General features: G+C 50.0%; 1 protein-coding gene across 1 annotated transcript; it reads left to right on the top strand.

Annotated features, from left to right (window-relative positions):
- The first annotated feature begins 3,282 nt into the window (after window positions 1–3,282).
- On the top strand, window positions 3,283–12,951 carry polr3glb (RNA polymerase III subunit GL b). Its single transcript, XM_088620573.1, has 8 exons — window positions 3,283–3,378; window positions 4,741–4,884; window positions 6,940–7,069; window positions 7,411–7,479; window positions 8,895–8,951; window positions 10,262–10,332; window positions 10,644–10,757; window positions 11,164–12,951. Exons 2-8 carry the CDS (start codon window positions 4,765–4,767, stop codon window positions 11,248–11,250), a joined length of 648 nt encoding a protein of 215 aa, XP_088476699.1. The 5' UTR covers window positions 3,283–3,378; window positions 4,741–4,764; the 3' UTR covers window positions 11,251–12,951.
- The last annotated feature ends 2,365 nt before the right edge of the window (window positions 12,952–15,316 follow it).

Here is a 15,316-nt window from a genome sequence, read left to right as displayed (position 1 = left end):
CCGACAGAAAGAGTTTTTACCGTGCGGCGACGAGACGTTTGGCACGCGTGTGCGTGGAATTTCTGGCTGCATTTGTTTGTTTGTTTGTTTGTTTGTTTGTTTTTAGTATACCATTCGTGAGGCACCTCGGCGCGGGCCTCTTTGGGGTCGTTGTCGCTGGTCGCGTTTGTTTTTTTAACACCCGGCAGCGCTCGAGGCGAGAAACACCCGAGGGCGTGGACCTGTCCGCGCGGGGGATGGCTAAGAGCAGACTTGGGGTCCCCTCGCCCTCCACCCCACCCCCAGTTTACCCCCACCCTGCCGGCGCTGCAGCAGGACTGAGGACGTCCAGCCGCTGTCTGTAAACTGCACAGCCTGCTGTTGGACTAGTGTCTGGGCTGTCATGAGGAATTGGAATCCAATTATGATGATGTCCGACGGCCGACAAGCAGGTTCCCAAACTCCGGGAATCGGACTTTTCGGCTTTCAATATCTGGGGGCGACAGCGCCTTCAGACAGCGCAGGACACGACTGGGGGCGACAACACCGCCTGTCCGCTCAGCACGTACTGGACATGTGCCGAGGGGAGGTGATACCGGAAATCTTCCGAGACTAGCGAAACACGAAGCTAGTGGAAGTGCATTTAAAAGCCGAGGCTAGGAAACACGTCTATATACAAAAACCGGTCTGGGGGTTTTCTTTGGTCACTTTTGGTCGTCCCACACTCCCACCACCCTTTGTGTAAAGAGGTGCCCCCCCCCCCCCTCCGCCTTTTCTGCCTCTTCCCCGTGTAACGCAACGGGGGCTCAGGCGGGCGCCCTTGCCGCATTAGGTCGGCCCCCCACCATCGGGGGGACTCCCGCGTCACTCTGCAGGGACCCAGCCCGGTGAGCCAAAGAGAGATCTCCCCACAGCCCACTAGCTGTAGTCCTGCTATCACAGGGAAGGGCGGTGACGTCACCTGCTCTGGTACGCCGGCTCTTACACAGTGCCTGTCGGCCGTAAGCGTTACACCCGCAATTTCCCGTTCTGCCCATGTGTTCGTGTAGCAGCGTTCACGGACCTGGCATTGACTTTGATCACCGCCTCACCCTGCGTGCGCCCCCTTCGCTTCAACCTGCAAGAACAGGAGGGGGGCACCTGTTTACACAAAGGGGGGTGGGAGTGTGGAACAAGCTGGCCGGCCATACTGTTTTTTTTTCCTAAGAAACAGCTCGATGAGACACTTGACTACAAACAAAGAAAAGGACTCAAAGGGGCCAGATAGCTTTCTCTCGTTTGTAGCCGTTCTAGTGTTGAATTCACACTATCAGACAGCTGTACAAGCCACGAGTGAACATTCCCACTGGCGAAGATCCTACAATGGCCTCCAGTGAAATATTACAGCCATCTGTGACGGGCACGCAATTGCCTATCGCTTTTATAGTGATCTCGTTGCCTTAAGGTGCCGTGCCTCACAAAAAAACAATAAAGAAGGCCTTTTGATATCATTAGCGCTTATTTTAATTTGCGTCTAATGGTTTTGGGAGCGGTAGAAAACGCTCGCCCGCGAATCATATCCGTTTACAGCACGGCAGGGATAGAGTCGGACTCTAAATCTGACTCCCGTCACAGGGAGGTATGGGGGGGGGGGGCAGAAAATAACAATTGTATTCTCAGATGGTATAAATACCAATTTAGAAACAGCGGCGCTTCTAGTGAACATTGGCTGTCAGTTTCTATGGCAACGGGCTTGCAGGATTCCAGCAGAAGCGTTCCCACGGTGACACGCGCATGCCGCCGCAAGCAAAGCCTCTTTTTTTTTTTACGTCCCGGGTTCTCGCCGGGAAGGAGAGGAGTTATTGGATTTTAATCAACAAGGCCGAGGCTTAACAGCGCTCCGTTGTCACTGGCGTGAGGGGGGAGGGCGTGCGGGTTATGCCCTCCACTCCACACGCGCGCACACGCACGGACACACACACACACACGCACACACAGAGAAAGAGAGACCTGTGTCGTGTTCATCTGTCAGACCCTCGTGGGTCCGGCGCTGGAAATGTTTGTTTTCGAGTGACGTCTTAAAAGGTGTAGGGGGAAAGTTACAGGGGCGAAGGACAGCGCTCGGCAGATGTACAGCGCACGCAGGGCTCGCCAAGAGCTTGATTAACCCGGCTGGCCGGCTTCAAAACTGGCAGCACCTAATGAAGAGCAGCAGGTCCAATCCACGCATGCCGTTTTATAACTTGACGCTGCTGCCTTCGAAGGCGGGACTTTTTCCGGTTAATTTTACGGATTTCCACCCTGTTTTGAGTTTGAAGATGAAAGCGCTGCAATAAAGATGGTATAACGTTGTGGGATTAAACTGCTTACTGCTGGTGCTTGGAACACAAAAGCATAGGAAAAGCGACAAACGGGGAATCTGGACCCGCCTCATTCGATTGATAGCTGTAATCCCGGACCTGGAGTGCTGTCTGTGTGGAGTTTGCATGTTCTCCCTGTTTATTTTGTGAGTTTTTCCTCCGGGGGATCCGGTTTCCTCCCTCGGACATGCTGGTGGGTTAATTGGTTTCTGTAAACAGATGGCCCTGGTGTGAGTGTTTGTATCTGTGCGTGTCCTGCGTGGACAGGGTGTATCCCGCCTTTTGCCCGTTGCTTGCTGGGATGGCAAGACTAACTCATAATTGCATCCGAAAAAATACACATTCGTAAGTGAGACGCACTTCGGTGGTGCTGCGCGGCGCGACACCCCGATCTGAACCCTCACTATTGTGTGTTTCATTCGAAGTGAGATATCGGTGGAGGATTTTGAAGTGGCGTGGGTGTGCCCCCTCTGGGTCTCCCAGCCCACACCGAACCCCGAACCCCGAACCCAAACCCTGTCCTGGGCTTTGCCGGAGGAGGGGATGTTAGCGGCCCAATGTGCCGTGCTGCGGCACTGTACTTCCAGCCGTCACCGGCAGAGGGCAGGCTGTCGTAACGCTCTCAAACGTTCAGCGTCTCAAGTCAGTTCTTCAAAAAAAACCGAAGACAAAAAGTCCATCTCTTTCGTCTGTTCAGCCAAATTAATTAGCCATCATCAGAGAAGAAAATTAAAGCAGAGCAAGTGCGCGGAAAGCTCGTCATGTATTTTTCTGCGAGGTTAGCATGCGTCATGGACAACAATCATCAATAATTTTTGCACAAAAAAATAAATAAATGTTGGTCTGTTTTATTCTGTAAAAGGCACCAGTTCGAAATTACCTCAAAAAGGTCGATCGCGTTTAATGCACTTTAAGTAGTGTATGAGACACCAATACCTGTAACCCTGATATAGGAACCATAGTTGCCAGGAACCAGTTGTGATCAGGAGAATGTGTCGGTCGGGGCGCTATTCAGCGGCGGCACCAGAAGGCTTTGGTGTTATGTGATTCGTGGAGTAAGGTAAAAATTTATACCACACGTGCAGAATGCGCAAACTTTGGGTTTACAGTTTACAGAAATGAGGGCAAGGCAAAACTGTGTTTATCCCTTGTGGTTAGAAACTTTGGAAGTTAAATAAGTACAAAGTACTGCTCATGTTTCTCACAACAGTTAAAATAATAAGTGGGCACCGATGAGTATATTTCAGTGCATTTTTATAATTGGTTACTAACATTCCCCGAGAGAATTTCGGTTATGTGCTTACACGTCTAAGGTGGTTATCAAAATAGTCTCGCAGAAAAATGCCTGTGTCAAAGGTCTTTAACAAGACTGTGGTTTGCGCCTAACTCCCATGTTCGACAGCCACGCGGTGTTTTGTTAGAAAGGATGGTTTGAATGTACCAAAATGCAAGGGAAACCCTCTAAAAATCCCAATAAAATCGAAAGAAGGATGAAGCTGGGTAATTAGGAGAGTGTGGAAACCACAGGTTTGTAGATCGAAACAGATTTGTGCGTTAGAAAGTTGATACCCGGTCTGCATCAGGCTACCTCAGCATGGGGAAACTCCAGCACGCTGTAGAGTCCGCTGTGACAACCAGCGTGCGTATCACCGCGAACCTGCCCGTTAAACGTTTTTGTTTTTGTCCTGGTTGTACCCAGCTCGGAATATTTGAATAAAAAGAAGGTAAAAAGTGCTTTATGAGTGCTTTAATTCACTGGTGTGCAGCAGAAACTGCACAACGTGCTGAAGCCACTGTACCGCCGAAGGTACTGAAGGATTAGCAACTTCCCTGAAGCGCAGTCTGGCAAAACTAAAACTCGCCCGGTTTGAGTCAGCTGTGTGCCGCTGAGTCTAACCTCTACAGCCCCTGCTACATTTCTGCATAGTCCCATTATATTGCTAACACAGTAAAGCTGTTTAATATGTTTTTTTTTTAATTGTGTCCTGGAATATACCCCATTCATCTTCTAACCTGTCAAATAGGGGCTGCAAGAGGCACATGGCAGGGCACATCCTGGATGGGACACCAGTCCATCACCGGGCACACAGACACGCTCACACCAGGGCCAGTTCGCCCAGAAAACAGTTAACCCACCAGCACGTTGGACTGTGGGAGGAAACCCATGCCAACATGGGAAGAACATGCAAACTCCACACACACACACACACACACACAGCACCCCACGTCCGGATTTGAACCCGGAGCCCCAGCTCGGTCAGGCGGGAATGTTCACCAGTGTGCCACTGGGGCCGCCTGTTGAAATAATCGTGTGCTTGTCAAATCCGCAAAAACCGGCACCTCTTCCGTCTTCCCTGGGGGGTGGGGGGGGTTTAAGGATCGCGGGAGCATGGTCACCCCCTCTTCCTGTGCCCCCCTGCAGGGCTGCCCGCTGCGTGTGTTGGCGATGGCGGGCAGGGGCAGAGGCAGAGGCCGGGGTCAGATGTCCTTCAACGTGGAGGCCATGGGGCTGGGAAAGGGGGAGCCCCTTCCCCCTTCGACGCTTCAGCCCACCCCCCTGTTCCCGGTGAGTATCGGCAATTATCGATCGTGAAGGGACATTTCCCGTTGATCCGCAATTTTTAGATTGATTCTCTGTATACAAAGTGTACACAAAAGTGTTTTATATTGTCTCATATGTCTGATACTTTTTAAAGCATTTTTAAAGCAAGGCAGCTTAAACTGTGTCACACGTAACTGTTTGAGTCACTTTCTAGAGGCGATTTTGATTTTTAAGAACTTATTTTCTTTTCACAATTAAATACAGGCAGACGCAGCTTCAGTGATACCCCATTGTCAAAAACTCCCTTTATGGAGACTAACTCGCTCTCGTTTGCTTCTGCAAGTTCGCTATCCGCTTAGCAACTCAGGGGTATGAGCTCTAGTCCTTCCTGAGCTGCTCTTCAGTAGAGAACAGGACAGCCCTGGGCTCTGCTCTTCATGTGTGTGAATAAGAGCTTTCTCACTCGAACCCTGATCTCCGGGGAAGATGTTCCTAACAGCGGGCTGGCCCCATTACTGCCCAGTCGAACCCCAACCCCCCTTCTTATTCAAGCACTTGCTTCCACCTGGGTGTTGCCTTAAACTACTCGGGTTCAAATGCTTCTGAACCAAGTGATCTTTTATCCCCACAGCTACTAACCTGCTAACTTTGGTCAATTGATTGTTTTTTAATGAATGATATTGTGAGATACAATTTTATCATTTATATTGAATAGTCGATTGTATATTTTACTTTGTTTATATTTATCCATTTATTTAATTATATTGATGTATTTTTTTCTTCTTATCACACGTGTCTCTCTTACTGACTGGTTCATTGTGCGCTAGATGAATTGTGTAGTATGGTGTGTATTTTACCTGCCTGCAAAGCAAATTTCCCAGCTGGGACAATAAAAGGAAGAAAAAATGTAGTATTACAAGCGAGAGGTGGCTGTTTGGCCACAATTCCACTTTATGTTTGGAATTTCACTGTGTTGCTCAGTAGCTAATTAATGTAAAGAGCCTATACAGTTGTTTCTTGTGGGACGCCAGAGCATTTTCATGTTTAGGATAGTTTGCTCCAGGCACCCACCACCCTCTGTGTAAAGACGTGCCTCCTTTTTGCAGTCATAAATGCACAAGTGTCATATGAACACGGAAATGAAAATCAGCCTCCCTTTGCACAGTTTATTTTTAGTGCTGCTTGTGTAGGCCTTCGCCTCGGCTCAGTGTGTGTGTTATTGGGACAGTCTAACTCTTGTCAGTTTTGGTGAGTTGTCTCATACTTTAACAGAATCGCGGGCTGCTTGCCTTCCCTGCAAGCACCCAGGGGATGCCTTAGTGATATTTTGGGTTTGCGGCACCTCGTTATCGAAAGGCAGTAGATGATCTTTTTCTTAAAAGGTTTGGAATACATACGTGTGGCAGGTGACAGGAGACTAGCCTGTTTCTCTGTAAATTGGGCCAACAGGTGACTGCAGTCCCTGAGCACTGAACTGTTCCTGTTCCGTGTGCCCAGAGCCAGGCTGTTCCTTGTGCCCAGAGCCAGGCTGCGGCCCTGTTCCTTGTGCCCAGAGCCAGGCTGTTCTTTGTGCCCAGAGCCTGACTGTTCTTTGTGCCCAGAGCCAGGCTGTTCCTTGTGCCCAGAGCCAGGTTGGGCCCTGTTCCTTGTGCCCAGAGCCAGGCTGTTCCTTGTGCCCAGAGCCAGGCTGTTCCTTGTGCCCAGAGCCAGGCCGGGCCCTGTTCCTTGTGCCCAGAGCCAGGCTGTTCCTTGTGCCCAGAGCCAGGCTGTTCCTTGTGCCCAGAGCCAGGCCGGGCCCTGTTCCTTGTGCCCAGAGCCAGGCTGTTCCTTGTGCCCAGAGCCAGGCTGTTCCTTGTGCCCAGAGCCAGGTTGGGCCCTGTTCCTTGTGCCCAGAGCCAGGTTGGGCCCTGTTCCTTGTGCCCAGAGCCTGACTGTTCCTTGTGCCCAGAGCCAGACTGTTCCTTGTGCCCAGAGCCTGACTGTTCCTTGTGCCCAGAGCCAGGCTGCGGCCCTGTTCCTTGTGCCCAGAGCTGGGCTATTCTTTGTACCCAGAGCCAGGCTGTTCCTTGTGCCCCACAGCCCATGGAGAACAAGCCGGTGCCCCTGCAGGCGGGCGAGGAGGCCGAGTACATGTTGGCGCTGAAGCAGGAGCTCCGCGGCGCCATGAAGAACCTGCCCTATTTCGTGAGGCCCGCCGTGCCAAAGAAAGGTCAGTACCTCAGGGGGGCGGGGGGTCCCGAAGCCCAGGGGCTGAGGGGCGCCTCTGACTTTCGAAAGCAGACTGTCAGGGCCTCCGCCGCGATCAGGATTTCTGAGCTGCAGGAGGGGCTGGTGAGAGTCCGGTGGTGTCTCCGTGAAAACGAGGGCTTCAGGGCATGAGCCCTTCCTCTGGTTCAGCCAGGGAGCTTCACACCGATGGGCTCGTACTGACACGGCCCTGGACTGGCTGAGCCTGTCATCCTCTGCAGGGGTCGCTAAACTGATAAACCGTTGCGTTCGTCTGCCCCTGCTTACTGGCGCGTGCCTGTTGTGACTGTGCTTGTTTCGTAGATGTGGAGCGCTATTCCGACAAGTACCAGAGCTCGGAGCCGACGGACAACACCATCGAGTGGACACCTGGTGAGTTCTCTTCGGTGGGACAGCTGGGCGGTGTCTTGCAGCGTCATCTGAAGTACTGTTAGGCGCGTCCTGGCTCCCTTCAAGAAACAGCCGGATAAGATCTTCCAATCAGGACAGGAAGCACTCCTTTACACAGAGAGTGGTAGCAGTCTGGAACAAGCTACCCATCCATTGGGTGGAAGCTGATACTTTGGCGCCTTCTAAGAAACAGCTGGTTCAGATCTTTGGGTCAGTTAACTATTAACTCAGTCGGGCTTGATGGGGCCAATGTCTCCTCTCGTAGTAATAATAATAATAATTGCTTACACTTAATATAGCACTTTTCTGGACACTCCACTAAAAGCGCTTTTGTAACCCTATGATCTTCAACTTCCTGTGGTTAGCAAATTTGAAAACTGCCTTTTCTGGTGGTGAAATTTTAATTTGTCTCATTTCTGTACATCCTTTTCCCAAGAAAGTGATGCACCGACATTATGAAGGGAGACTCAAGTGGATGGGAAGCAGTGCATCTCACTGCTTGTAGTACATTTCAGTGCGTCATGGCTTGTGGGTGGCAGTCATTAAACTTACCCCCTTGTGTACCACAGGGACTTCCATAACATGGTGTTAGAGTCTTTCTCTAATAGAAGGCTTACAAAGAAACAAAATGTGACACATTTTAGATCAGTAGTAATCCAAGTGTCTCAATGAATACTGATTTACCCATTTAATACAATAAATTAATAGCAATATTTCTTACACTTATATAGGACTCCCCTCCCCCACCACCAGTATGTAGTCCCCAACTGGAGGATATGATGGCAGCCAGAGTGCGCCAGTCCACTCACCACACACCAGCTCTCAGAGGGGAAGAGAACAGAGTGATGGGGAAAACTAGGGCAGGATACCGGGGTAACACCCCTACTCTTTTTGAGAAATGCCCTGGGATTTTAAATGACCACAGAGAGTCAGGATCTGGGTCTCATCCAAAGAACAGTACCATTTTTACAGTGTCCCCGTCACTATACTGGGGCATTAGGACTCGCACAGACCGCAGGGTGAGCGCCCCCTACTGGTCCCACTAACCACCTCTTCCAACAGAACCCCTCAGCTTTCCCAGGAGTCTCCCATCCAGGCACTGGGCAGGCTCACACCTGCTGAGCTCCAGTGGGGCTGCCAGCTGGGAGCTGCAGGGTGGTCCAGCCGCTGACTAGTCGGGTTTCGGCGGTGTGATCGGTATGATCTCCCGGTATCCCCAGCTCACCCGTGACGGACGCTGTGTGACGGATCACGTGTCGGTTGGGGCCTGTGGTCTCCGCGCCGGGGACCTGCCAGCCGCCTCTGAAAGGTTTTTCCCGCGGCTTGGCGGCAGCGGTTTGCTGGGTCTGGGAGGGGGCGGCGATTGTAACCCCCTTGTGCGCCCGTCTGTGTTTCAGACTGGAACCGGCTGCCCAGGGAGCTGCGGATCAGAGTGAGGAAGCCCCCGAAAGAGAGTGAGTACCCCAGGGGGGTGGGGGCAGTGCTGGCATGGCATGGCAGGCCAAGGCAGGGGGCAGCGCGAGACCCCGAGACTGAGAGACCAGGGCTTCCCAGTCAGTCCTGGCAACGCCTGTGTCTCCCAGTTGTCATTACGTGGCCAGCTCTCAGCTGCTGAGTCTCGTTGACGGGTCTCATCCTGAGCTCGGACAGTCGGGGTGATCTTGTTTGTCCTGCGGGACTGACCCAGCGCTGCGTTACTGTGTGTATTGAGCTCAGTGTAGGCTGAAGCTGCTCAAGGCCCTCTCCTGCTCTCCTGCAGAAGAGTTTCAGCTGTCAAGCGAAAGGTGAAAGGTGAAAGGTCAGCTGTCAAGCGAAAGGTGAAAGGTCAGCTGTCAAGCGAAAGGTGAAAGGCCTCACTTGAGCGTTCTGGCAGCTCAGCCCTTGCTGCTACCTCGTTTACCTCGGGTGGGCTCAGCGGCGAGCCCGGTATGTGATTTTCCTCAAGGATGGGACCAGCAGTGTCCACAGCTGGGTCTTGTACCTGCAACCACTTGCTTCGTCCAAAGTCTCACCCGCTAATCCATGCTATCCCTTATCACTGAAGAGTAGCTAGTAGCTAATACAACAGTATTTTTATATTTCGGGGTTAGAAAACATCAACATTAATGAGTGCTTTTCAAACCACAATAAGGGTAGTTACACAGTAAGGTGTAAATTCTCCAGGTATACACAGCGCCATATTCTGTGACTCACTAAACATCTGGTTATGTGAAGTGGCCCTATTACGCTGTAAACAAGCAGGCTTGTGAAAACGTCTGTTTTAATCCGATAGAAATATGGCTCACGACTTCGAGACATTTCCGCCAACAAATACTCCTTACTTGTTGACTCTGCCTGCAGGTCACGTCGCAACATTTCCGCGGTGAAGTGTCTGCAGCACAGCCTGCACTGATTTGCTCGTCCGGTTCAGTCCGTCGGTCATTACAGGGACTAGTGGGCGGGAAGGGGCGCGATCCTCACAAACTCTCGCTCTCGCCTGCGGCGAGACCAGGGCTTTGCGACAACATGGCGACCTACGGTCCTTTCACACGGTTCACGATTTTGTGCTCGGTCCGGAATCTGTGACATCTTTCCGTACAGGACGTGAATTTGTTCTGTTACCGAGATTTAATAACCGATCTGAGCAGCTGGGACTGAAGTTCCTCATGAAGGCAGTTATAAGCTAAGCCTCGGTGACGATCACAACAGGGCTGCTGGCCTTGGTCTGGGGTTGGTCCACGCTGTGCTGCTGGACTCATTCTCCACCACCTGTTGTCTCCCTCAGAGCCGTTGCAGGTCCCCAAGCGCAGCCAGCAGAAGCGCGTGGACAAGGAGGAGATCATCCGCAAACTAGAGGTGAGAACAGGACTGGACACAGGATGGAGCTCCTGCTTTAATTAGTTGACTGGGACCAATTTTCTAATTGATTCCCTGTTGTTTATTGACATGCTGATCAGATCAGTTTCGTGGTTCTTATGTGATTGATTTCATTGGCTCATTTTTAATTGATCCTTTACGACTTGACCGTTATTGGTAAATTGATCCCTGCTGAGGAAGAGTCAGTGTTTCTTAGCTCTAGTCCTGGGTCTGGATCCAGCGTCATCCACCTGGTTAGACCTATTGAAAGCCTCGCAGTGCGCTGATTTTGGTTCTTTTTTGTGGTGCAGACACTTGAAAAGAAGGAGCAGGAGGTCAGCTCGGAGGAAGAGGAAGAGGAGAAGAAACAGGAGGAGGAGGAGCAGGAGAACGAGGAAGAGTACGATGAGGAGGAATTTGAGGAGGTCAGTTAGCAGTGTCAAACATCAACTTGTGACTCTGACACTGGTCATCCAGAAGAGAGCACTGACCCTGTGTCCCTTCCCCCTGACCGGCACGCAGCACAGAGCTCTGACCCTGTGTCCCTTCCCCCTGACCGGCACGCAGCACAGAGCTCTGACCCTGTGTCCCTTCTCCCTGACCGGCACGCAGCACAGAGCACTGACCCTGTGTCCCTTCTCCCTGACCGGCACGCAGCACAGAGCACTGACCCTGTGTCCCTTCTCCCTGACCGGCACGCAGCACAGAGCTCTGACCCTGTGTCCCTTCTCCCTGACCGGCACGCAGGACAGAGCACTGACCCTGTGTCCCTTCTCTCTGACCGGCGCCCAGCACAGAGCACTGAACCTGTGTTTGTTTGTCCCCCTGCAGGAGACGGACTACGTCATGTCCTATTTCGACAACGGCGAGGAATTTGGGGCGGACAGCGACGACAACATGGATGAGGCCATTTACTGAAGCCAGCGGAAAGCCCGTATCTCCTCTTTGTTCTGAATTTTTTAGGAGTGTGCCCTTTTATTTATTTTTTTTCTATGTGGGCAGCATTGTTTCATTCCTGGGCTGCCAGACTGATGGTTTGTGGTCACAACAGATTTCCGGGGGCAGATACGTTCACCCTTGACCCTGAACTTCAGGCTGTTTCATTGGAACTTCAGGTGAAAGGTGAAAGGTCACAAAGGACAGAGGTCGACTTCCTTTCACCCTGATGGCCTGCTTGTTTGCATGTTTGGGGATCCTACAGTCTCGTTGTTCCAGTCTGTTCAGTCCCCCTGAGGGAATCCGCTGCTCAAAATGTCTTCAGCGGGCTTGATGTTCAGTTTTGTCCCTCCAGGGGAAAAGATTCCAGATGCCATTTAACACGTTTCTACAACAGATCCTTTTTATTCAAATGTTCTTTTATTTTCTTGTAAAACAAACGTTTTAAAGGAAGGGTGTTTTTAAGGGTTTGGGAAGGTTTTCCAGTTTTTACTTATTTTAAGTCACAAAATTTTAAGCGAGAGCGGAGGTCGAATTGTACCAGCAGCAAAGCAAAGCCAGGTTCGGGTGTCCTGCAGAGTTTAGACTTCCCACCAGGTGGAGCTATTGTCTTTTTGTAGGGTCTGGGTGACATCAGTGTAGCCTTCCTAGCAGCTGGTTAGTCTAGGTGTAATATCATCTGGATCTGTGTACTTCTCACTGAATGTCTTTTTAAAAATCTCAAGTGTTTTAAATATTTTAATGCAGTTGATTCAATTTGCAAAATGACGTCTCATGGTAGCCCTGGTTCTGTTCTGTTTCTGCAGTAGAATAACCCCAGTGTGTAGCTGTAGTTTTAAAGAACTGCCACCAGGTGGTGGTGTCTGAAATGAACTGCGGGCTCATTGCCTTCTGTTTTGGATATAGGCACAATTTAAAATATCCCGCTGCCTTCAGACACATGACTTTTTAAACCGTTTTCAGATGCATTGCAGTCTTGTGTTTCTGAAATCTTTTAGGGTCAGGTGAAAGTAACAATGCGTGTTCATTCTCGGGCGTGTTTCTGGCAGAATAGTTACCGCCACTTAAAACGATGAGGCGCGCCAGGGAATGAGGCCAGGCGTTTTCCGGAAAATGCCGAAGTTCGTGCGAATCGTTTCAATGCAACTTGGTGATTTGTAATTTCATTGAACTGATGTGCTGCCGCTGATAAACGACGTAGGTGCGTCGACATTAAATAAAAACGGTAACTTTTGACATTTCAGAGCTGAGTTTTCTTAAGAAGCGGATGATTCTAAATATTGAAGGGGACCAAGTGTTGGTGATGCAACGATTTTTCTAGTGCCTACGAATTGAAAAAAGGTTAAGATTTAGAAATGAAGGGTTTTGAAAAACACTGTTTTCGCTACCAGAAAGCACTGGCCCGGTGTATCATAGAGAGAACTATTCATGCCTCGTTTTGGTGGTTTCCTCAGATATGGGACACCACGGGTGTTAAACTTTCTGTGAGAACACTGCGATTCCATGTAACACATGTAAATAAAACACTGCCCGGCTAGTTCCTTCACCTCTTTGCCTCAAAGAGAAATTTTCGACATTTTTTGAAGCGTAATTTGGTTTGACACTTTGCATTTTAAAACTCGTAGATGTTTTTAAAGCCATTTTGTGTGGTTTTTAAATAAAACCTTTTATGAAAAAAAAAAACCGTTGTCTTCGCTGCTGTCTCCCTGTGACTGGATGCCGTGGTGTCGTGGCGACGGCTGTTTCTTGTAAAAAAAAAAGTCGATTTTCACGAGACAGAACTTTATTTGAGGGCTGCTTGAAATAACAAGGGGTGCAAATTTTTAACTACGAGTAAGAAGTGTAGCAGTTACGTGCCGACGTCACATGATGCGTACAGTAGCAATTAATGTTGCAAGTCATGATTTTGCTGTCCCCACGACAGAGCATCAGAAGGGTTACAGGTTAGGAGCCGAGTCCATGTTTGGTCTGATTGCACATTAGGCTCTTCGGATTTCATCTAGCTGTTTCTAGAACACTCAGCGGCACAATGCAGACACCTGCCACTCTTTGAGTAAAGAGGGTCTTAGTCTAGTGCTAAGTGCAAAAAAACACTTCCTTCCCATTTCCCCAAGCCCCTGTCTCCCTGCTGATCCTGAAGATCTGTCGGACCAGCTCCGCTGAGTCCTTTCGGGATATCGAACCCTGGCATCAAGTCACCTGGTGTGCGCCGGGTTTCTCCCTTCAGGACAGACAGGGGTGTCTGGGACAGGGGGTCGCTGGCCCTTTGTCATGCCTGCACCCTCCCTTAAACAGATGGTACCACCAGTTAGGCCTCACTTAGATGACAGTGCTCAATTCTGGTCAGCATGTGACAGGAAATATTCTGGTGCTCGGGAGTCGGTCCAGAGAAGAGGAACCAGGTGCCTTCCTGGGCTGGAAGGGAGGGTCCGACAAGGTAGGCTGGGGGAACTGGAGCTTTTAGTTTTGAACAGAGAAGGCTGGCAGGAGGCCAGACGCTGGTATTTTGAATCCTCAAAGATACTGACCAAGAACAGCCCAGTGGACTTTTGTCTTTATCAGAAGTGAAATCAAAAGTCGAGGAGGTTTCCAAGAGGGAACTGCATGAAGTGCATATAAAACCAGGAGCAGGAGGCATGTCCTTACACAAAGGGTGGTGGGAGTTGGGAGCAGGCTAACCAGCCATGCTGTTGAAGCCGAAACAGCTGGATGAGATCCTGGGATCAATTAGCTTCTAACTAGCGGATTGTACTTACAGAATATAGAGGGATTCAGTCCTGATGCTCCCAACACCTCAACACGTCTCATGAACATTATAATTACAGAGGAACAAAATACCTAGCATTGGTCACTTTTTAACAAGTTGTTAAATGCACTGCATGCATTTCATAAATATATATATTTTAATTTAACATCTCTGTAAGCTCTTTGCAAAATCTGTGTAGTCTATCATACTGGGAGGTCATGTATCTCGGGGTGTGCTGCGCCTCTAATTGATTTCAATTAATTGATTAAGCAGAATGAAAACCGATCATGTTTCCACGCCTCTCTGAAGACATCATCACGTTTCTATCTTCCCACATTGTTCCTGCTTGGTGTTGAGTAATCCATCAGATGAGACAGATTGCTCTGTACTGCACAAGTGTGATTTGAACTGTGCTGAACTTGGTTTTTGTAATCAACGTATTTCAAAGTGTCTAAAAAAAAACAACACTGCAATTGGACGATCCTTGCAGCCTTGTCCAAGAAAGGTGGGAGGTGAGTTCAGACCCTGAGGTCCTGCTGTGGTCAGGACCCCGGGGAGACAGATTTCTGCTGCAGTTCTTCTTTCAGCAGAAGAGTTTTCTGCAAACACTGCAAAACACAACGAAAACAGTTCTGTCAGCTGTGGGTTTGTGGGTGGGTGGGGATTCTTAAAGATCCCGTTTTGCTGCGTCTACAAGACTTCTGTGCTGAACGGTTTTGGAGTTTTGCGTCTCAGTGACAAGCCGTGCAAGAAAAACGAACGCAACTTTACGCCTCTGTTGTGTTGCTGTTGGTGCTGGTTAATGTTAACTGTGTGGTACGAAATCTCAGGAGAATTATTCTGAATAACTGGTGTTAAGTCTCGTAGGAGAGACTGCCTTAACTGATCACCTGAAGACCTCAGACCTCCTAAGGAGCCATACCGACACGGTCAGGATGATGAATCTCAGTTGTAGCCCTGGTGCTCTGCTGAGCTCAGGAACATGGCGTGACTGTACAGCACATGACTTGGAACACTGAAGGCGGTTCTGCTTTCTCACTTCCTCCTTTCTGCCTTTGGAAAACAAGAAGGTTTCCTTCCAAGTATAACTCGAGCAAAAGGGCAGCAGAAGTGGAATCGAGTTCTGAGCTCAGACCGTCCTGGGGAATCATGCAGGGCCTGACACAGATGCTCACGCAGCTGTCAGTAATTAGCGATCGCTCCTGACAATCCATTCCTCTCGCAAACGCTATAAATACCTGCAAGATCCCTGTGTCTCTCTCTTGCATCCCCACCTCCACCCCATCTCCACCTCTGCAGCTG

The sequence above is a fragment of the Lepisosteus platostomus genome, chromosome 26 (assembly GCF_059453375.1).
Source record: "Lepisosteus platostomus isolate fLepPlt1 chromosome 26, fLepPlt1.hap1, whole genome shotgun sequence".
NCBI lineage: Eukaryota > Metazoa > Chordata > Actinopteri > Semionotiformes > Lepisosteidae > Lepisosteus > Lepisosteus platostomus.
Note: the sequence above shows the minus strand (reverse complement) of the source record. Positions and strands in the feature narration are given on the sequence as shown.